The 24,767-nt window shown below is 36.0% G+C and overlaps 1 protein-coding gene across 2 annotated transcripts in view; it reads right to left on the bottom strand.

The window, feature by feature from the left end:
* CHRM3 (cholinergic receptor muscarinic 3) overlaps positions 1-24,767 on the bottom strand; it is a 271,574-nt gene that overhangs the window by 180,621 nt on the left and 66,186 nt on the right. Inside the window, exon 2 of one of the 2 annotated variants that reach the window (XM_039707667.1) lies at positions 10,902-11,011. In XM_039707667.1, coding sequence (XP_039563601.1) covers positions 10,902-10,930 — 29 coding nt within the window. In that variant the 5' untranslated portion in view covers positions 10,931-11,011. Of the gene's footprint in view, positions 1-10,901; positions 11,012-24,767 lie in introns of those variants that run through there. The other variant, XM_039707668.1, reaches the window with a different exon arrangement.

The following is a 24,767-nucleotide window of genomic DNA, read 5'->3' as shown; positions in this document are numbered from 1 at the left end:
GCTTTTTGTTTCCTCAGATGCCTCTGCCTTCAATTTTCCTGCACCTTGAAACCCTCTGAAACAACGGCAGCCTTCTCCTATCAAGCATGTGCCAGGGCACAGGAACTACCATCCTCTCAGTGGTGTCAGGGGAGCGTGATCTCTGAAATGAAGTGGGTTACAGCCAACAGAGAGGTACTCACATATTAGGAAGCAACATTCCTTTACCAAAATAGAGGCACTCTGAAGCTTTTACATCTTATGCTTAGGACAATTCCTCACATGATCTGGGTAGCACACGAAGATTCACACTGTATCAGTTAATCATGGATAATGGGTTCATTACACTGGAATCCTCACCAATACTAAATGGGTGGCAGTTAAAGTGATGGTTCATTGGTTTTTGACTGACGTAACACAATAACCCTCTCTGGGAAAAACAGCATAGTTCTACAGTTAATTTAATGGAAAAGTAGGGAGATTTACTGTGGCAGAAAAAGCATTCACAGAATTTAACATTATTTTGGGACACTGCAAAAAATTAACATGGACATGGGAAACTCACAAAAATGTCAGTTTTCAAAAACTTCCTGGGAACTCACAGTTCTTAAGAATGGGTAGGGATAAGCAAAATGTTGCTGGGAGATAGAGACATCTGTGCTGCCTGGGGCTCAGACACAGAGAAGGAGGGAAATGGGGAGCACGTTCAGCTGCAGCATGGAATGAGCTCTTCTCAAGTCTGGAGATCCAATGTTGTTCCTGGCTGGAATGGTCAATCACAAAAACATTTCTTCTCTTATTTCAGTTTTCCCCTACCACATCAGGAAAATGAAAGCTTGAGTGTAAATTAGAGAATTTGAAAAAAAAATATTATAGCTCTATAGTTCTTCAAGTCTGAGAAGTGAAAAATTCCTCCAATAATTTAGTCCAGACCAAGTAGAGGCTGCTTTTTAAGTGTGTTGTATCAACACACTTTTTAAGTGTGTTGTATCAACACATTTGAACTAAAGCATTCTTTACAGCAGACTAACCAGATAACGACAAATTTGCACAAAGAAGAAAGTCTTGCTTTGACTTTCTTCTCCCACAGGACAAATTTAAGTAAAGGGAGAGGAAAAGGAGAGGAAAAGGAAAAGAGGTTTATTTCAGTCCTTCAGCTAGGACCTTATCAGTAATCATGAATTCCAAAATGCATAGAACACTAGGAGTAAAAATGAAAGTCAAACATAACCAAAAAACTCTGTAAACTATTATATGGCTCACAGAAATGTGATATAAAAACGGCTGCATAAAACAGTTTACAAGCAAAGTTCATAGCTTTCTTTAGCCAAATAGAGGGGGAAGTCTCTATATTAGCAGTCTCATAATACTCTCCCACTCACTGAGGTGATGGTAATACGACAGCACTGTTTTTACTCTGAAATAACAATGACTCTTCGTGAACAACTGAATTAGCTGTTATCTTATAAACTGCTCAGGATCACAGACATATATGTAACAGAAGAGGATGCACACAGCCCTCCCATGGATAGCCCTACATTTACATGCAGCTTCTTTCTTCCTGTGTCACCCACAAAAGTCTGGGAGCACTGGACAATGTCACAGATGTGCAGTCCCCCTGTCCATCCTGAACACAGAAATTAAGCCGCCCCTTATGAATCATGTCTCACCTGGCTGTAGTTCTTCTGGTTTAAAAAAATCTGTATTAGGAATTTAACAAATATGGCGAAATTGTGCTTGAATCAGCTCAAGTATGTGCATTTGCCAAACAAAAGAAATTCTGTGTGTATTCCTGCTCCACAGCTGACTCACATTCAGAAACAAATCCTACACACGCTTATTTTATGGCCTTGCTTGGAGTCAACATAAAGCTGAATTGCACTTAAATTACCTTCAAATCTATTTTGGCAAGAATAACTTTCCATAGTAACGAGAACTATTCTTTAGACACCAGATTTTCTAACACCAACACCTGAATTCATTTAATCTGAGCTTTTCAGAATCACTGCCGTCACCTGCTGTAGATGCTAATGTGTTGCCTCAGGCTGTTGTTGGAAAGTTTGATGCCTCAGTTCTCACAGAATTTATCACTTTGAGGCAGGTCCTCCACTTCCTCTCCCCTAAGTACAATAACACCCACAAATCCTCCCTTCTCAAAAGCCTTCAGCCACTCTTTCGTCCCTATGTAGCTGGGCAGCACATAAAGAAATAAAATTATTTCCCTAACATAAAAAATTATTTCTTCTTCTTTTTCTAATGTTGCAAAGACAAAATATCAACAATCTTTCAGTCAGGCAAAGATGGACCATTAGATATTTTAAATATACTTGTGGTGTTACCTCTTTCTAAATGGAATAATTTTTTCCAAGCATTTGAAGCAAAGCCACCTGGAGGAGGGGACACAGCAGCTGCTCAACAGAGCCAAGCAACAGAACAGCTTAGAGGCAGAATTAACAGAATGAGAGACTATATAATTGAAATTATTATAAAAAGGTTGTAACACCAGATGTAAGCTGAAATTTGGTTGATAACCCGAATTGACACAGTTTGTTTTGTTAGTACAAATACTTTAACCAAACCATTGTGTTGTCTCCCACTCAAAATGTTTCAGCTTTAAAGTACAGCATTGATTAATTAGAGCTACACAAGAAAGTCTTGTATAATAGAGTCAGGCCATTAACTTCACTTGGCTGAAGGTGAGACTTGGGCTGTAAGTTTTAATTCCCAAAATGAGCTATATATATTCTCCAATGGGAAATAATTTCCACACCACTAAAATGCCCACATTGCTCTGCTGAAACAGAGACTATTTAACAGAGCACCAAAACATCCATTTCACAGAGCAAAGGAAACGAAGACTGTCTACTACATATGAGTAAACATCTTTCAGTAACAAGCAGAAAAGTTCAAAAATCTTGCTTCTCATGACTTTATTTATTTAAACAAACTCCTCGTTTTAATAAGCTAACATTCTGTTTCTACATAAAAAATGCATCAGGTAGCAGGCAAAATGGAAAGTATGTAATTTCTGTGAATGCCAAACCATTGAGTTCCTATCATTTTGAGGCACCTCTTGTGTACTTAAGACGTACAATCCATTTGAACAAGTGTGGTTGCTCCAGAGATGCAATTACTGAAGCTTCAACAAAATAAAATTAACTATAGGAAGCATTGGCTTATCTTGACCTTGTATTTTAAAATAAGAAATAACAGTATTATATGCACGGACAATTACCCAGAGGGTAATATATCCCCTTCTATGATAAGTATCTAAGACAGATGTAAGACAAGAATTGCCTTCTGAAGTTGCCTGCCTCTCCCCACAGACAACTTAGAAACACCAGGTGAATCCTACCTTTTTTATAAAGAACTGAGCAATAAGAGATATACAGTAATAGTTTCAGATTTCAGATAAAGAAAGCAATTAAAAAAAAACCTGAACATAATTTTAAATGAAAGATTATTTTGCAAGTTTGCTCTTCTTCTTTTTTTTCTCCACACTGAAACAACTTGTTTTTTAAAGTGTCTCTGTATAATTAAACTATTATTTCCTCTTCTTATGTATGTACACATTTATATATATACATACGCAGCATACCAAAAAATAAGTACAGCAAATGAATTTAAGATACAACAGCATATGTTAATTCTTAGAATAATGAATATCATGTCTTGTCAAGACATTGGTACCAAGTATTCAAAATCAGTATTCTGAAGCATCTAAATTGTTTCCATATTAGCATGGAAAAGAATGACTTTTGATACTAAATCTGCCTCATTTACTGCCTCATTTAAGCAAATGATTTAGCAGAAAAATTAAACTTTCCCAAGAGAAATGTTTATTCACAGAAATGTATAGCCCAAATTAGTAGCTAAAAAGTGCTGTAAAATGCACTCAATTCACACAAAATACAGTTAAAGACATGTTTATGTAAAGCTCAAGAAAGCTGTATAATACAAAGGGAAATAAAATTAGAGGAAAGCTAATAAGAGAAAGTATTACATAGTTTTACAAAAAGCAGAGAAGGATGCTAAAATGCTTTTGTCAAAAGCAACACCACAAAAGATACTCCTTAAAGTTATCAGGATTTGAGCTGGTTTACTCCAACTTTAATTTTCTGGTAAAAAAGGATATCAAAAGGCATTTACCTGAAACCAGTAAGTCTCAAAAGGTAATTATTGAAAACCATTAGTAATTCTATCAGAAAGTATAACTAATATACTTGTGAACTGCACTGATCCAGTTTTGATCTAATTTAGACAGTTCTATCCAAGCTAAAAAATTGACAATATCTAGATGGTGACAAATTATTTGACAACAATAAAAAAAAAAAAGAAAAAAAATCCCTGAGCTTTAGATAAATATCTGAATAAATTTTCTCAGATTTAATACAAACCTCATCTCAAAGCAATTAATGCAAAATTGAACTGTGGATGCCTGTTGTAACAACACGAATTATACTTATGAATCTTATTCCTCCCATTCTCAACACTTAATTAGTTTTTGAATGCCTAGGTTTTGTTTCCCTGAGCTGAGAAATATAAATTGCTTATCAGAAGCTCTATGTTCTCTACCATTTTCGTATTTCCACCATTTTTGCTATTGCTGATGCTGGCTACAGGAATAATCAGTTAGAGCAGATATAGACATCATATGCATCTGATCAGTTGGAAATCAAAGAACTGCAGTGATTCTTACCTGTTTTCCACATTGAGCTTTGCAAAGACACTTCTCACATAAGTCTTAAAATATTATGCTTCATTTGGGTACACATAACTGTTCTCTGCTATTAGGTAAACTATATAACATCACTGATGTATTGACAATAATTAAAATAAAATGAAAAATTAATTCTTACTTCATTATAAAGGCAAATTTCAGCAGCCTATATTTTTCAATAACTTCATTGTTGACCTGCTGATTGCACAAGAGGCAACAACTGACAGTAAATTAGGGGGAGTGCTGACATAGCTGATGGCAGTGTCTCTAGCTGGGAAGATGTTTGCAGTCTTGAGGTTTAAGACAACAAAAACCTCATGCCCTACCCCAGGTGCCAAGGTGGGTTCATGTCACAGAATAACCCTCAGCATGAGTAGGGACCAGGTGTGGAAGGGATGGGCAGGAGCCCTGGCAAGGACAGAAGCCATGTCTGCCCTCATCAGTGTGGGCAATGATCCTGGACAAATAGGTTTTAAATATCTCATTATCATATTATTTATTTCAGAATTATGCCTATATAAAAAACTATTCCCAGCATCTATATTTATATAACACAAAGTTTCAAAACAACAAACATTCAGACCTGCTGTATATGAAATAAAAAATAAAAAAAAAAATCACTGATTTCATACTTCTTTTTTTCCCCAAAAGTCCCTATTGAATCATTTCTGTGACAAACCGAGGAATTATCAAACTCAAGTTTCTCAGAGATATTGGAAGCACTACCCAATACCAACAGTCAATGTCCAGCATATTTAGTTTATCTTTAGAAGATACCAAGTTCCACTTTCTAGGCATATTTTTGGATGATTAATCCTAGGTAACTTTGAGGTCCTCAACTCTTCTTGTAAGAATTCAGCATATCTTCTCAAGCTAGGTATCCAGAATTAAAACTTTGTAATTGATTACACTGTCATCTTGGCTGCTGTGGAAGTCAGTAGTGCAAGCAGGCAGGAGAGGTGACACAGCATGCCATGTGCCTCCTCCTGCCAGCCCAGCCACCCAGTTTCCAGAAACAGAAAAGAACATCTGGCAGTAGATTTGCCTAGCATTTTACACAGGCTGAAGTAAGCAAAATTCTTTGGTGAATCCCTAGAACTCATCTGTTGCCACCAAGACGAACCCAAGAAAAGTGGTGAGGATGCGCTGCTGGCATCTCCTGGCCTCCAGACTTGGATGAAGCGATGTTGGCCAGGTCATCTGGGCACATATTCCAGTGCTGTAAGCATGCCACTGTGAGACCACCAACCAGTGAACTCAGCTACTGCTTGTCTAAAATAAGCCACCTCTCCCTTCCAAATGGTATCTGAGTGAGTTAGCTGCACCAATTTAATGCAGTTCCACAGGGTTTAACTTTGAGGAGAGGAGGCAGTGCTGCTTGGGCATCACAAGGAGCTCATCGCTGATACAGCTCTGCTTGTTCACACGCCATTTAAACGCTTCCAGCTTTCCAGGATCCACCCTCCCCTATCAAACTGATAACATGTTGGATAGTTCTGCAAGTTCTGTACTACATCTTGGTTATCCATTGGAAACTTCACTGTCATACCAAGACTATTAAAGAAAAAACAAAACAAAAACCAAAACCAACAAACCCAAACAGATCTTAAGCACTCATTATATTTTTGTATTATTTTTAATGAGAAAAACCCCACAACAAACTACATTAATATTTTAATTTATATTAAAATAATAATTATTAATATTAAATATTAATTAAATTAATTTACTATTAGTTAATAACATAAATGTAATAATTTTTTTAAAATCCAGCTTACTAGTGTTTGCTTGTGGGGTTTTTTTCACCCTAACAAAACTGCTAAGCACTTAGTTTGCTGCAGAAAATGGCTGCTGTTGCTTTTTCACAGTAGCACAGTAGAAAAGCTAAAAATTAAATATTAATACATTGAATATATTTTCAAGCAAGCTTGCTCAAGCTTAGATCCATCTTTTTCTTTTAAGAGTCTGCTGTAGTTAAAAGAGTACAGAATTTAAACACAAAAGTAAGATTACCACAGAACCGCTTCTGATTTAGTTTTAAAAACTTACTATGCTTTTTAAATGCAAAAATATCACAGAAGTAGTTATTTGGTACAAATAATTAATGAATTCAGAAGAAGATTATGCAGGAATTCAAAACTTTATAAAGTGAAAATATTTTCTCCATTCAGATAAAGAAATTGCTTGCAGCAGTTCATTTAAAACCAATTCCTGTCAAACTCTCATTAGAAGGACATTCTTTAAGAGAAAATAAAATGACACACTGATTCATTGACTAGCACGTTTATCAGGACATGCTGATAGAGGATCATTAATCAAGACTCTCTACTAATAGAAAATCATTAGAACAAAGCACATCAGCAGCAATGCCTCTTCAGTTATCAGGCCTCTCTTTAACCAATAACTAACCTTGAGGCCAGTTTCTCAGTTGCTTTCAAAGCTTCTATGACATAATTTATTCAAGACTCCTGACACAATGCAGTCCTTCAGTATCACAACATCAGCTTGAAAATTAAGTGCATAAAGGTGTAGGGAAACAAGGGCAAAGGGGACTTCTTACTGTGAAAGTACTGAGGCACCATGAGTTTAAATTCACCCAAATCAGAAGTTTTCAAGACAAATGCTAGCATTATTTATTCGTTTCTATTACCTCAGTTCAGGATATATCTCAGTAGGATTTGGATTACTTTAATAAATAATATATGCTTCATTTCGATTTTTTCAGTGTACCCTCCATGCCATTTACTCTGTCATCCAAACAAAGCCCATGATGTGTTTGGACAGCCAGACTAGCAGGTGGCACAAATGGACCCAGGTTCACTGAATCCACCTGTGTGAACTCTGATGAAGCAATGCTCTAAGCAAAATCAGTGGCAGTCTAGAGAGCCCTGAAAATTTCCACAACAGGCAGAAAGCAATGGAAATAATAAAAACTGGTTTTAATACTTATTAATGATGCTTTACAGTTAAAACAAAGCACTTCACTTACAACACCATCTGTAAACTCTGAAGAGCCTCCAGCACAGAGAAGCTGAAACAAGAATTCAGAAGCAGAACCAGGTAAAACTCAAGCTTCCATTGTTCAGTGATGGCACAGGAGGTTTCAATACATGATTTTTGACAGACTGTTTTGTATTGACATACAGGGCTAGATTCTTCCATGTTTTCTTCTCATTACTTTTTTTTTCTTATTCCCTTTTTTAAAGTTACATAATAGAACGGTAATCATACTTAGCAGCAGCTCCCATTGTTTCTTCAAGTGGCTATCTATTAAATGTAACACTCAGAAAATACAGCTAGTTGTATTAGGAATACCTGCTATGTTTTTTTTTTCTAATTGAGCTTTCTAGAATTATTCAGTCTTCCAAGTAAATGAAGGCAATTCTATATTAAAAATTCCTTTGTCACTCTTATAATTTAACATATTGCCTGCAACAAAAATTGTTTGTAGATGTCCTGACCTTTAACGTTTTATACATTCTATTTTCAATTACCATAAACATCTCCCAAATAGCGCCTGGCTTCTGTCCTCTATGGCTTCTTTTTAATCCTGTGCTGATTTTGTATATTGAAATCCTAAAAAATATATTTTAAAAATTAGAATACCATATGAACTTTCTCAGTATATAGCAGACAATTAATATTTATGCTTTTTACTGTTGTTTGGCTTTAGTTTGGCTTTTGTTATTTGTGGTTTGGTTCATTAGTATTTTTTTTAAATCTTAGTGCTTTCCAGCAACCAAAAACCCCTACCAAAATTCATATCACTTTGTCTAAAGCAGAATGAAAATCAAAAGGCACTCAACTACAGGATGATATATACAAATGTGTATTTAAAGTACTTCTTCCTTATAAGAGATTCTATTTCCTTTTCACACAAGTTCTCAAATCCCACTGTGCCCTCTGAAAGCCTGATTTAATTGTAATAGGACACCAGTAATAGATTTCCCTGGTCTATCCAATGGGGCATAGGATTTGGGAACAAACTAGAACTATTGTTATAATTATTATTTTACAGATTTTAAATATATACTACTGCTTGAATATTGTTTTCTCTCATAGGGTTTGAATTTGATGAGCAAACCTTACTTATCCTCTAAATTTCATTCTGCAAGCTACTGTGGCAAGGTTAGAAAATCCTTTAGGTTTCACATCCTGTATGATGGCATTCAGTTTACTTCCTGATGCCCACCTCAGCTTTCTTATGGTTAGAAAGAAGCAGTGGAGTAACTGTTTCTAAGATTTGAGAGCCTATGTGAGCCTTGAGTGGATACAGAGGTGAGAGGAGGATGAGGATGCACTTACACAAGGTACATTCTCTTTGCCTGAAGATTTTGACTGCAAAAAGGAACAGTTCTAACAAGAATGCCAAAGCAGTGTTTTTAAAATTGTCAGGACAATTTCTTAAACAACTGAAGACGTCATCACACCTTTCTATTTTGAAGTCTGGCCTCAAGGGAAACACTGTGGATTGCAATGGATTTTGTTCTCCTGCTGGTGGACACAGAGAATAAATGCAGTAAAATAGCAGTAAAATTTAGTGGAGCAGACATCTGCAAAAGGAGACATAATCCTACAGTATTTACACATATGGGATAGACAGTTTTGTCTGTTTAAAGAAGTTAGCTCTTCCATGAGACTCGTCAGAAAGCCCTGATTTCATGATGCATCAGTGCACGCTCAGGATGTATAAATAGGCTAAGAAAAGTATGGCACATTGCTGATAAGGAAAAAGAGAAAAGAAAAGGTCATGTCGTTGAAGCAATCTGCTAATTTGGAAAATACAAAGCTTGGTTAGAAAACAACACAGAACTCAATAAATACCCAGGGCAATGCTTTGCAGAACAGGTGCTGGATAACCCATTAAACAATATCAGGTTTGTCCCCTCAAAAGTTGCAGGTGGAAACAAGCAAGGTGATGCTCTTTTTGCTATTTATCTGGCTCCCTGGTTTCAGAGTTGTATGGTTACTACATGGGAGGCATAAAATTTCAAATGCAAAGCCAGCTGAAATTGGTAACAGAGAAGCAGGCAGAAAATATCCTTCACAGGAGAAGAAAATGTGTCTATTTCTGTGTGCAAACAACCATTTTCACAAAAAATAATAGTAACCCGTTTTTCTGGCGAACATCTCTATCTGCTTTTATGGGATATTTAAACCCAACTTTCTATTACCAAGTGCAATTTTAGAAACTGCATTGTTTCTATCTTAGTTCATTACAGCAATTAAGCATGCAGTAAGAACAGCCTTGACTAAATGCCTTATGGCATTAGGCAAATTAATATTTGCCTCTTCTATTCCCTTTATTTTTTTCACTACTTCTGCATCCTTCTAAGAACTCTGGCATCTGGAGCAGAAAAGGGAAGATAACTTTCATATATTATCTTTTCTAACCTAAACACTAGACACAAATTTAGAGTAATAAACATTTACAGGCAAATTTTAACAGGGGCTAAGCAACTATTCCAGACAATTCAGTATTGCTCATAACCAATCTCTGGCATAAGAACCATATCTAAACCCTCAAAAAGGACAAGAATGAGAGAGTGAAGATTTAAACCTCAATTGCTCAACTTGATTTTTGGAGAGAAGACTGGACTGCAATTTCTGGTGTGTTAAGGAGTAGTCAGTGGAACATTCTGCTACCCAAATTTAGTTTGTCAATGTGTTTAGCCAAATAAACAATGAGTGCTTTGGATCTCATTATTGTATGTCTAGACACAGAAGCAATAATTCAGTTATAATATGAGGAGCCTTGCTTTCAATATTATTGATTATACAATACTTAACAGTGCTCACAGATACCATAATCAGATTAATTGTAGGCACAAAACAAAGAAGCATCACAAAAACCAAAACTGACAAATTATTTGCAAATATTTTCTCCAATTGATTTCTTTACCTGTGTTTTATAGTATATTTGTAACACAGCTACAGTAATCTTATTCTTAAATACATTGTGGTACAAGTCTGACCAAAAAGAACATTTGGTTGGAATCTAATTTGAACTAGATGCACTAAATGAAGGTGAAAATGCTTTTAAGCTGAAGGGAAAGATAGCATTTCAAGTTGTGTATCAAAATTTTTTTACACAGCTCTAAAACCATCCAAAAAGAGAAAAGTTCTATACAGTTATTTCTGAGTTTAGGTTTCAGTTCCTTCTCTGAAGCATTTAATATATACGTACAGAAGCAAAACTCACCACAGACACGGAAGAGAAGTATATATCATGTTTCAAAAGACTGTATGTCATCCAACTGGTAGTCCATTATACCATCGTCCGATGAAAGACTTTGCCATAACCATAAAGATCTTAAAAAAAAATAGAGAAGTCAAAACATAATCACACACAGAAGTTAAAACTAAATGTTCCTTATTTAAAATACAGTTTCACTGCTGTTTAAAGTATACTTTTAAAACAACAGTAACAAAAGATCCTGTTCTCAATCACTACCATCCAGCAAGAGATGGATATGTATTCTTTTACAACCACTGCAATGGTATTTGCTCAGGTACTCATTTGCAATTATTTTACAGATTTTTTTTTTTTTTCCCAGCTGACTTCAGGATCCATATCTTTTTTTCAGTGCTGTTTAATAATGGCAGTTGTATGCATTGGCACTTTCTCAAAAGAATATTTTTCAAGTGCTATTTTCTTTTTTGTTTGATTTATGCAGGACTCTACCACACATTTTCTACCAAAACACAAAATCCACATGCCAAAATTATCTACAAAGGTGGGTGATGGGGAAGACAACTGCATGAGAGCAGGCAAATGACAAAGCCAATACCTCTAAAACAAGATACAAGATACTACTCTACTTGGGTTAACAGCACATGCAGAAAAAGGGACACCCACTACCCCATCAACAGCAAGTATTAATTCCTTGTTTCACTTTTGCTAAACACAAAGGCCAGAGTGCTACAAAACTTGCCTGAGGATCTGAACCCAGAGTTGCATTTTTTTAAACACTGGTGATGGGCAGAACGATAAGAGAGATGGGTTCTAGGCTGAGTGGCTGTATAGCACAGAAGCAAAAGCCAATGGAGCTTCACTGAAAAAATTTATATCAGCAATTTTCAGGAATCTTGTTTTCTCCCAATTAATTCTTAGTAGGCATCCTTGATAGAATTTTTATACAAAATGGTTTTTCTTTTATGGTTCCTCAAAGTTCTCAGAAAGTGCTACAATTTAAACTGAAACACAGGCTCAAACCAGAAAACCTGATAAATTTGGGGTTTTTGAGTTTTGTAGTTAGTGGGTTTTTTTGTTGGGGGGAAGAGGGGAGGGGTTTGTGTGTTGGTTATTTGTTATTGTTGTTGTCTGGTTGGTGGTTTATTTGGATTTTGTTTCCTCCAAGCAAAAAGGTATGGGAGGCTTCTACCACTCTAAATGTATCCCATTTCAATAGATTGAATTTAATCAGATTTAAATATTTACTCTCAAAAGAGGCTTTCAATATTAATTATATTTAATGTCAAATCTTAGGTTAAAAGAAAGTTAGGATTAAAGCGAAAATGTGACCCCAGCACAGTGGTTTCTCTCTCATGGAACTGTTTTTAAGTCAGATGTTCCAAAACACACTTTTCATCAGATAGAGAATGAGATTTCATGAGATTTCAGGTATCTCTCTGAAGTGAGGTTTTACATTATCCATAGAGCTGCAAAGAACTTAAAAGCTAAGAAATTGATTCTCTTTTCACCTTTTATGAGAACAACTTGGGTAAAATGAATATAATTTTCTGACATTTTCCCACAGACTATTTTTGTCTGCATCAATCACACTTTTCTTTTGACTACCTTTTCTGCAATTTTATGTCTAAATTCTGTTGATAATTTAAGGACAGTAACATGACCCTTCCAAACATTTAACCCTCTTACCCTGCTCTTCTCCTTAAAAACCCACTAAAAATGCTGAATGATGGGTTCAATTGAGTGTACATGAGTAGAAAACATCATCACCCACATAGAATAACCAAATCTTATGCAGATTTTTTTCATACAAGGGAATTCAATTCCTAATTTTCCTAACCATGAGAGTATTTTATCATGGTGGAGACCAGCACAAAAGTCAAAACAAATATGCTTTGGAAAAGGCATTTTACATACAATAGTTTTTTTTTGTATGTGTTCTAAATGTTTTTCTGTACTCATTTTCTAATTCTCTTTCACAGGACAAAATTACGTATTTTCAGGTATAGTAAACTTTTTTTCAAATAATCAGCAACTTTTAGCAGGTTCTACAACAGGACCTGCTACATCTCACATCTCTGCTATCTTTTCAGCACAAATGAACAGGAGTGAGGAATTGGCCCAATACAAGAAAAATATGTGAAAAGCTGGTTCTTTTTTTTTTAAAGGCAGGTCTGTTTTCTCCCCTTAGAATACTACTGAACCCAAAATACTCCTGAAATGGATGAAGTATGTGCAGGGGTAGGCACAGAGAGAAGATAAAGTGCCTCACCTGCAACTGTTACTACTGAAACACATGTCAAAATTCACCCTTGTTTGGAAAAGTATTTTATTGGTAAAGACAGTATTTTAAATCAGTATTTAATATTTACAGTTTTTCTATGCCAATGCATTATGCAGTACAAGCTTTTAAAAATTTAGGCTTTCAAAAGACAAAATGTAATTCATATCAAATGTGAAAAATATGTGAAAACAGAATCAATACATTTATTTGGGGTCTTTTACATGACATTATCTTTCCCAAAGCCTGCAAGAACCATATCTTTATCGTAAGATCTTTCCATAACTTATTTATATAAAGTGATCTATTTGTTATTTCATTCATCATTTTCAGCTGTGCACCTATGACAAGGCACCAGCCTTGCCCTGACAAGACAGTAAGGTGGGCAACCAGATAATTAGTTTTTCCTTGAACAAACTTAGAATTCCCTGAAGGACTTCCTTCCAGGTGATGAAAGAACTGAAAAACAAAACTATACTAAACAAATTACCCCAAACAACAACATTAAAACTAGGCAAAAACCTGTAAAGTTCAGCATTTAAGAAAACTGTGAGGAGACAATTTCCCACTCTCCTAGTTCTTTCCTTTAAAAAATATAAAATTAATGTGAGAAATCAGAGCATTTTTTACATTAGTGTAGCTTTCCTTTGCTATAAAGCAGTATATTCCACAAAATTTTCAGGAACATTGCAGATTCTTCTTCAGAGTGTGAGAAGCTGTAGAATGTAGAAAGCCATCAATACGTACAATGAACAGGGCCTGGTAAGGCAACTGCTGCAGTTGCATTACAATTTCTGAAGAATGACACTTTTATTTAAGTAATTACTCTGTCTTAACTTGGAGGTAAATGCTGTTTAAAGTGAATGCACTCACATGTCAGTGGACTAGCTACAGAGAGATGATCAAGCACTGCGACTCAAATACAAGGGAATCGACTTACTGCTGTGAAGTGCAAAGTTATTAAAACATTTTAACAGAAGCCCCTGACCATCATTCAGTCATATGATTGAGGGGTTTTTCTTGCAGGACTAGATTCCTGAGCTGCACTTAAGGATGCTTTAGTGACCAATGTAAAAAGCTGGAAATGGTGTTTACACATTCTGATGACAGCCTTAATCCATCAAGAAGATATCTGCAGAGCCAAAACAATACAAGTTTTGGCCGTCCTGTGGTATTCTGACTGCCCATAAAATAAAAGGCCATAAAAAGACTTTGATGTTTTCAAATACTTTAAGAACATGCAGGAAAAAAATAAACTTCGCAAGGACTAACACAGTTGTATTGTTTGAGTATGCACAAAACCAAATAAGGCATTATTCCCTACAAAGAGGCTTTTTAAGGAAGCTACTAAATATTAACAGAAGTGACAAAACACCCAAAATACAAACAACTAATCTGTAGCCAGATCTTAATCTGTTTCCAGCACTTAAGTGTTTTAGGTGGACAGTAATAATTTATTTGTGACTTCTCTACTAGCCACAAGACAGCTGAATTACAGTCTTGGAATTACATAAAAAGCCGCAGTCTGTGCACCATTATATTGGGATCACCTGTCCCTTCAGCCTGCTCCTGCAAGATCAGCAGTGCTCCAGCACAGCTACAGGGGCTGACACTAGTACCCACCTCAGCAACAAGGGCAGCCTACTTCGAGAGCAGAGCCTCTACAGTCCGTAAAATACAAAAGGAATGAATTTGAGAAAGAAGTAAAAATTCTCTCCTAGCCTGACATCTCAGAAATGTGGAAAGAGTTTCAGGCTGTGCACGTCTCACTGTCATTGCCACAAAAGCCCTTCTGAAAAACAGCAATTTCCTGAGTGTCTTATGCAGCTACACAAGCACCCAGATGGAACGCAAACTAGCAATTGATTTCATTAATTAGAAAAGTTGCTTTGAAGGAACTGAACATTACTGACAGAAGCAGTTTGCAAGCATTGTTCTCTAATGAAATCTAAACCATCATTTCAACAATGGCAAAGGGTTTTTTTCCTAACAAGCAACCCACACCGAAATCTAATTAGAAGCCATAGGTACATAGCTGCACTTCACACTCAGTGAAAGGCTCATCTCCAACAGCCAATTGCAAATGGCTCAGCTGGTACAGATAAAATTAACAAGTCATTCACACACCCTCTATTGTCAGCTTACACAAGGCAGTCCCAGTGCTGCTTATCGGAATGGGCAGAGCAAAATGTGGTCATTCCCACAGCCTGCCTCTGTTGCTTTGCAGGCAGCCCACCAGGCCACCGTGCATGTTGGAGACATGCTTGGATGCTGGATACATGAATTTCCATTCCTTAACACTGAGGAGAACATTTTTTGTACCAGCACCTCTAATTGTAAGCATAATTCTTGACTCCCGTTCTTTTTTTCTTTCAATCAGTCAAACCAGTGGTTACTACCTGGTATAACATAACAAAAGGAAAACACAAAAACCCAACAGTGCTGCCAACTACACACTGTGCAAGGCAGGCTGGGCACACCGTGTAAATGCACACAGGTGCTAAAGAGCTTTCATGACAAAAACAAGTAAGCTACATGTGGTTTTCAGTCATGGGCTATATTCAAACTGATTGCTATTTATACAGTTTTCCTTATTTAAATGAAAACTTCTCATCAGGCTAAGTTCTACTAAAATTTGCATCAACAACATGCTAAATGGCAGGTGATTATTCTAACACACTGAAAACCAACAATATATTAATCATTTGCAAAAAAACTTGGATGCATTTGCCCCCTTAAAATGATCAAAACTAGACTGGATTCAAATGATCAAGAATTTTGGCCCCTAAAAACTAATGCAACTTGTTTTAATCAAATTTTGTTTTATGTTATGAATGTGCAACATTTTAAACTTGTGGTATAGCACATTATTGCTTGAAACTCTCAAGTTTGTTTTAAGAGTGAGACCTCATAATCACAACATCTAATGAGTCCTGATAAATGATAATGAGTCCTTTGGTCTTTAAACAAACTGTACTAGCCACTGACCCATTTTCAAAGTTTAACCAATTCAACTTTCTTATAAGAAAAAAAAATCTACTACTCAGAGGAAAAAGAATATGATCTTCCATTAAAATACTATTTTCCAAAAAGAAAAATATGTAGAAAAAAAAATTGAATAAAGCTGCATTTGAAGAACAGTTAATTAAAAACACATCTGGCATAATGCATTAAAAAAAAAATTCTGGTTATTGGCACCACTATCCACCTCCATCACAAAGGGCAGCCTGCTTCGAGAGCAGAGGTTCTGAGCTGAATGCAAAAAAACTCAGATGGTATCAGAGGATGAAGTAAAAATTTTGTCCTGGATTCACCTCCTTGTGTACACAGTTTTAGATTGTACCTGTGTCTTACTGTCGTTACCACAAAGACATTTCTAAAAATTGGCAATTTCCTGAGCGTCTAATGCAGCTATAAAAGTATCCAGAAGGAATACAAATTAGCAATTTTCACAAAGAATTGGCTGATATTAACTTTCTAAACAATGGATGTTCACTCAAAGAACAAAAGGACTATTTACCTGTGACTTCTGAACACTGAATTCCACTTGCAGCAGAGCAAGTGAAACTATGAAACATAATTTACATTTTTCTTGCATCTTTACTTGCTTTTTTCTCATGGAGTCCCCCACCTTACTATATTCTCATTCAATGTTTGTAATGAATTTAAGGCTATTCGTTTGCCTCAACTCTTCAACACTGTGAGATATATAAAATTATTTATGTTTATATTGTAATTTATTAAAAATTTCTAGCAACAAATTGTTTGGAAAGTATTTGTATCCTCATATTATATTAATATAATATGAGGATACAAATAATATTTTCAGGAACTGGAAAAATTCCCATGAAACCTGTTGTGTCATGTAACACTTAAATGACCAGCTTTTCTATACAATGATTTCTGTAAAAAAACTTCTCTACAAAAATTAGCTCCTTTTGCCTGTGTGAGATATAAATAAAGTAGAAAAACAAAGTATAAAGTCAAAAGTGCTGGCTTGAACATATATTCTAGCATTTAGCAATAATTCAATAAAATGTAAAAAGAGAAAAAAAAAATTACTTCTTAACCAGAAAGAATCATTATCCAGGACCAATTGTGGATGAAGTTTGAAAGCAGAATCATCTTACTCCCACAAAGTAGCAGTGAGTTTGTGCTTAGCACATGCTCCCAAAACCAGTCCTTTAGGGTAGTTAACAATAAACCTCTACACAGACCAGCCATATAATCACTTATTACAAAAACCAAACTAAACCAAACGCAAACAAACAAGCAACAAAAAAAACCCAAACTGAAACAAACAAAAAAACCCCAAACAACCTTTAAATACTCCCTATGACATATTAATTATATTGTAATATAACTTCTCTAAGAGAAATCAGGTTGTAACAGCTTCATGGCAGCTCCTCGTTAATCCACATCAACATCATCACCTCAGAAGTGAGGGGATGAGATTGATTTTAACCTCTTCAGAAGTCATGCATCCTCCTCTGCAGTAGTATGAAGAAAACCCAACCTGGTGCAGCAAATACCCACTACATACACTATTTGGGATTACGAAATCTGGAAACAATCTGGGTTTCTTTGAAGCAAAGGTAAAGTTTAAGATGTAGGGTAAAAGCAAGTAGTTAAAAACCCCCAAGCATTATACAGATAGAGGTTCAGGCTAGAAACATAGGGGTGTTTCTCAAAGGATGCAGCAGGCAGCACTGGAGAGAAGAAAAAACAAAAACTGTTTGGGAGGCAGTTAAAAATTGTTGGTACAGCACTTCACCTACTTTGTTCATGGACGACTTACTGGACATTTGAAATGTTGATTTACTCTGAAGCTTGCCTGTGATATTCTAATTGACAGGCCACCTGCTCAGAGTGCAAGTTTTGGGGAGAGAGAAGGTTATTCCTCACACCATAGAATACAGGAACCAAGAAAATTACCCTTTCTCTCCTGGAGAATGGAGGGAGCTGCCCATTTGGCAGATCTGTTTCCTTACAGGGACCAGAGACATAATGGAATACCTGAGACAACGTCATCAAATTTTCTCATTCCTAGAACAACTGTATTGGAAGTAGCATCCTGAAAGTATGTATAAAATCACAAAAGATGGAAAGAAAGTGAGTTATAAAGTTTCAATACTTTTCATTTTTGAAAATACTGTATTATAAAATCACTAAGGACCAAGTAAGTTGTTTTTACAACTAATAAGACATACAATATTCAAAAGGAGGTAGAAGACAATATTCATCAGTTCACAATACTCTTTAAATTGCTCATCAAATTAGTTCAGAAGATGTCTTCTGTTACTAAGACATAAGTACATATTGTACAAATTCCAGATAACCAAGTTTATATTACTGATTTCTATATGGGTGATAAAACACATGTTTAAAAACCTATTTTTATTACTGTTTTAGCATAGTTCTTATTTTAAATTAACCCAGTCATAGAAAGAGAGAATAGACAATCTTTTCCCTCAAAATTTTAGTGCTTTCCTAAACAAGATGTTAGCCAAATCTTAATATTCTGTTTCTGCATTACTATTGCTCTGTTACATTGTCTAGGAAGGTCCTTTTATCAGGAAATAAGAAGGGACAGAGAATAGTTTTTCTGCTAATATGATCTAAACAAATAAGATAAAGAATTCAGATACTACAAGGACATACTGTTCCCTGCTATGTGGTAGCTTTATTAGTAATAATTATGAGACTAAGTTACACACTAAAATCATTCAAGAGAGATTAAAGGCTTATGCTAAACTTATAAAAGCTATGACCTAAAAGCTAACCTTCAGATATTTTAAAAAAAAAACTTCCAAAAGGCAAAGAAGAACATGCTATATATGGAAAGATAATCACTTCATAAACTTTAGACAGATGTCTGAAATAGGCAACTGCTGAAGAGAGAGAGCATGAAAATGCAACACTTGCTATCACTTAAAAGCTAACTCATCAGAGAGGAGAATGATTTAAAGGCTGGAAGAGGCTTAAGACAAGCTATTGGGTTTTCCTCTACATTCTAAATCAAAATCCATTAAAAAAAAAAAAAAACCCAAAACAATCAGGAACAAACAAAAAACCCCAGAATAATTCAATAGAAAATCATCCAACAAAAATGCTTTCACTAAAGCACAATGTTCTTCTTTGGTCACAGTTTATCCCTTATTATCCATAATCATTCCTACTACCCACAGAACCATGCAACCTTGTAACTGCTTTATACAGAATAACAGGATAATTGTGTACTTAACAAACCCTACAAGAGTACAAAACTGAGATCCTATGAGAGCACAAAACACTCTTGCAACTGGTATCAAAAGGGTAAGGGGGGGAAATGAAAAGCAGCTATGACTGATAGAATACTAGAAACCGTATAATTAATTCCACTTAATAATTACAATCTGTTTATTGTCTCTCTTTTATTTTTTTTAAATCAGATTACATGTAAAAAGAGATCTGAATTTAATCCAGACACGTTCCAGAGGATGTGATATTCTGGAAGTACAACTTTAAGAAAACCTCAAAATTGTATTTTGTTGTTTGGGTTTTTTTGGTTTCTTTTCCTTAAGAGGCATCCTTTCTATGTGAAAGATGATTAACCATATTGTTTTACCAATTCAAATAACTTTCTAAAATAAGAAAGTATTCTGAAAAACTAGTCTAAGGTTTGAACACACTCAAAAAAATTGCTGTGTTTGTTTCCAAAGAATAAGTTATAGGGGTGGATGGGGGGAATTTTTTTTTTTAATTTATATTAGTGTTTGGTTAGTTTTGTCTTTAACAAGGAGTCAAGTTCTTGTTTAAAAAATCTGAATAACTAAAATTGTTTTAAGTGTTTCATCACATCAGTACTTTCCTACTGCTGTTATTTTTAATAAAAAGATGATGCTATTTCTAGATATTCTTTACAGAAAGCCTGTTGAACTTGGTGTCCATTCATTTTGAAATAAAATCAATAAAAATCAATACTATCTACACCTGTATCTGCAACAGTACATGACAATTCTGATAGGGTGAGATCTAAAACATGTCTTTTCTCTCCAAGTAGAATTAACCAGCAATTCCTCAGACACTCTGGTGACAGAGAACTGTGTTTATATTTTAGATAGTGACTATGATAAGCCAAACATTAATGACCTTCTCTTTCAAGGCAAAACAAACCATTTTTGTAATGGAGTTTGTTTCTCCAAAGGTTTCTAACAGACATTAATTGTAAATGTATGATTTTAATCTCAGCTTGAGGAATTTGTGCTGAAGTTCACTTTGTACATCCAGCCAAACTAAAGATTTTCATGCCCTGTGAACTGAAAACATTTGATTCTCACAAAGATGCTAACATTTTTCTTTATAAATCAGAGTGTAAGCTACCAAAGTGAGATGACTGAAGGCTTCCTAATAAGAAATACATCCATAAATTGTCAATATTATAGTTGTTTCTTCCCAAGTAAAACTTATGCTTGAGTATCTGGTTTGTTTTTATTTGCTTTCATGTTGCTTTTATTTGTTTTCATTTGCTTCTTTTTCTTTGCTTAGCTCTTTGTCATGATTGAAACAGCTTACTGGCTTTTTAAACACATTTATTTCAGAAGCTTGTAGGAACATAAGAGAATTGCACTGCCTCTGAAAGGAGTCCAATGAGCTCAGACTGTCACTTCCAACAGTGGCCAAAAGCAAATGCCCAGGCAGTAATACAAGTTATCCACAAGAATAATCCATCTACTCCCCAGCTTCCAGACACTTGACAGAATCACTGAGCCACATATGGTGGGGGCTTCTGTGTATGGTATTATCTCCATCTCCTAAAATCCCTATGCAATTCTTTCCATTTCCCTCACTATTCCAAATACCTTTACACCATCAGCAAACCTTGCCATTCAGCTGGTTTCCAATTAAATATATGTTCACCTGAACAAGCATTTTTAATGCCAAGTTAATTGATATTTGTAATATCAAATACAATAAAATCATGATGGTACAAGATGAAGAAACATCCTCATTACAAGGGGATTTGTTATTTGCTTTCTGAGTGCTCAGAAAAAAATACACAAAAAATGGAATGCATATATGAGTTTAGTATCTAACTCCTGAGGTTTCTACAAGTTTCAGGATGAATAGGTAGTGGAAACAGACAGCAGTAATGAAATAAGAGTATTAAAAATGGTCAAGAAACACTAAGTATTAATCTGCTTTGCTTTGCATCCATTCCATCTGCTGGCACCAGGAGTATCTGCAGATCTGTCCTTTCCAAATCAGGTTCACCCAGAGAGAGGATGACAGGAAAATGTAGATGACATAAGACAGAAAAAAAATTAACTAATAAATCTTAGCTATTTTCTTTGCTTGTAGAACAAACTTTTGCAAATTCCATATCTAACTGAACATCCCTATAATAGGGGGGAAAAATAGATACTGTTTTAGCAGCAAAGAATTAAGAGCCATATTCTGGTAATGGTTCAATTTCCTGTGCATGTGAGAAAGGAAAAGAGAAAGCAATAGAGCCTAGAAAACACATTTTTTTTCTTCTATAAGAAAACATGTCACAAAGGGAAAGCTCCATTGCTGTGAAAAATGGTCAGTTATTATCTTCCTATAGACAGAGACTCCATTGACTGGATGGTAGATACTTAGAGAGGCAAAAATGCAAGTCTACACCAAGGTCTGCCCAAAACTAGGTGTGCTTGGGGTTGGATAGATGACTTGGAAAATGCTCTTCATCTTATCCATCACAGGAATCTCGTCAGTCCCCATCACCAAGTTAAACAAAGCATCCAGTGGCATGCCTGGTGACAGGAGAGATTGTCTATACAAAAGACTTGCCAAGCCCAATGAACTTTTGCACCTGCCTAGTGAGATCTGGAGGAGGTCTTTATTTCCAGGAAAGACAGAAAGGCTGCAAGGAAATGTCCTGCAGGAGCAGAGAAACACAAGGGAATGAGTAAGATTCACTGGGGGTGTCAGAAGGCAAAAGCCTGTTAAGTCTCTTTCACCTTTCTTCGACCTTACTATTCCAAGGTTCTCGGAGCAAGCAAACTTTTTATTAATCAGGAAATTATGACAATACAAAGAAGAACACCTTAAGCTTGACTCTATGGGATATTTGTTGTTTTGTTGCACTGTTGGTAAGCCTTCAAATGACTTTTTCAAAGTCTTGGGTACAACCTGTATAGTAGCCAATTGTGCCAGAAATTAAATAATATGTCATTGGCAGGGTTCAGGAAAACAAAGTTAATGAGGCAGTTGTGTTCCTGGGACTGCTTCTTGGACCTCCCCAAATGCTGCTGAATATACAACTTACTACAGCTGCTCCCTGTGTGCGCCCACAAATACGCAGGAAGTGTTAGAGAAATACAAAGAGGTAAATACCAAATCCCCAGCTGGGATTCTTTTGCATAGCTCTGAAATTCATGGAAACCTCCCTAAGCTAAAGGATCTTAAAGACTCCTTAAAGCAACCTGAAGAATGTATCTTGAGATACAGAGCAAGAATAGATTTAAAGGGCCAGCAAGCCCTTGTGGTGAAAGAGGAGGAAAACTAACCAAGTGAAAAGCCATGAACAATAATCATATTTTAGGGGCTCATCACAGCAGCTCTGTAAATTAAGGAAAATAAAAATCAGTGCACATTCCAGGGAAGCAGCTGCTGCTGAGCAGGTACCTGCACACCAACTAAATGTCCAATTTCTATATTCGATACAGGGACAAAATTTGTCACCTTGCCCCCCTGCTGGCAACTTTTGAGAACAAAAAGCACAGCAGAAGGAAGGCAGAAACAACTTAACACTCTCTCAGTATCAACTGCTTGGTACTTGTACAGCATTTTCAGGGGAATGCTGCCCAGACATTGACCTCCAACAAAGCCTAGAGTGTGTGAATCAGTGAGGTTTGGCATAATCCACTCAAAAATTCTGGTGGTGACTCACTGTCACAAATCGCTTCCTGCTTGTTTTGCAAATGCGGAAGAGGCAGGAAAGGGATGAATGAAGAAATGAAGAAACAGTTTGTATATTTCTTTTCTCTGAAATGCTGGCTCTGAAGAGGACACAGGTGAAGAAGAAGCAGCAGCAATTGCTCAAGGCTATCACACATGAAAAATAGTAAAGAAAATGCCCAGAGAAGATGCAAGACATAGTTCCAGACAAAAAGATTAATGTCTTCTTAAGAGAGTCTGATTCTCAGACATATTATCAGCATAAATATTGCTTAACAGTTTTGGGCCTGAATGAACAATGTCATATCTTCCCATTGTACAGCTTTTAGAATCTTTCTTGCCTAAAAGACTATCATAAAATAGTTTGGGCTGGAAGTGACCTTTAGAAGTAATCTAGTCCAATCCCCCTACAATTAGAAGGGACACCTCCAAGAAGCCCAGGTTGCTCAGAGTCCTAACCTGACCCTGAATGTTTCTGGGGATGGGGCATCCCCCACCTCTCTGGGCAACCCGTTCTAGTCTTTCAACACCTTCATTCTAAAAAATAAAAGAAAAACAAAACAAAAAAAAAACAAAACAAAAAAAAAATCAACAAAAAAACCCCCCACTTATATCTAATCAAAATTGAACCCCTTTCAGTTGAAAACCATTACCCCTCATCCTATTACTACAGGCTGTGCTAAAATGTCCCTTTTCAGTTTTCTTTTAGGCCCCCTTTGAGTACTGAAAGGCCACAGTAAGGTCTTCCCAGAGCCTCCTTGTCTCCAGGCTGAACCGCCCCATCTCTCAGTTCTTCCACATAGGAGAGGTGCTTCAGACCCATCATCATCCTCATGGCCCTCCTCTGAACCCACTCTAAGTATGTAGTCTCTTAGGTCTAGGATGTCTTTCTTCGATTACTAAAACTAGTCTGGGTTTCCAGATAAAGATATTTAAATAACCCTGCACATCATAAACAGTTTTGTTAAGTTATGACTAGACAAAACTCCAGTTGTAGATACCCATATATCAACAAATTTTAAAAAAGTAATCTCTGCTTCCTAAAGGCAAAGAATCAGAGGATCTGTGAAATGCTTTAAACTTTCCTTTTAAGTCATGGAAAGGACCTACCACATACAAAGCCACCTTCAATGTCATGTGAGAAAATAAGTATTTTAAAGGACTATTTTTTCCCTATGAAGAAGTAAAAGGAAAAATTTCCCTTACAGCTTGTGCCAGGTAGAGAGCTATAATTGTACATTTTTCTATGAAATCTGCTATCATCCCACTGGTAACTTACTAATTTTTCAGTTCATTGCTTGGCTAGAGATACCTAAATTAAATTTGGACACGTCACGTCCTTGGAGTCACCTGTTTATACTGGGAGAGTGTCAGGAAGAGATCTGCTTTCAAAGACAGCAGTGTCAGCAGATGCTGTTGTAATTAGGGTACCAGACTGACTTTCATCAGTAAGATGATCCATTCCTTGTTTCAAAACACCCTTTCTGCAAGGCCTTGAGAAAGTCTCTTAACCATTTACACATACCACCTTCAAAAATGAGTCAGGTTACAGAAATGACATCAAGAACCCAGGTTAATCAGGATATACCTGGATTCAAATTAAGCAAATCTCCCTAAAAGGGATTCCCATTTCTTACATGTGTATATTTGTTTCTGAAAAAGGTGAAAATTTA

This window comes from Passer montanus, unplaced genomic scaffold, assembly GCF_014805655.1.
Source record: "Passer montanus isolate IOZ18808 unplaced genomic scaffold, ASM1480565v1 scaffold2, whole genome shotgun sequence".
Classification (NCBI taxonomy): Eukaryota; Metazoa; Chordata; class Aves; order Passeriformes; family Passeridae; genus Passer; species Passer montanus.
Note: the sequence above shows the minus strand (reverse complement) of the source record. Positions and strands in the feature narration are given on the sequence as shown.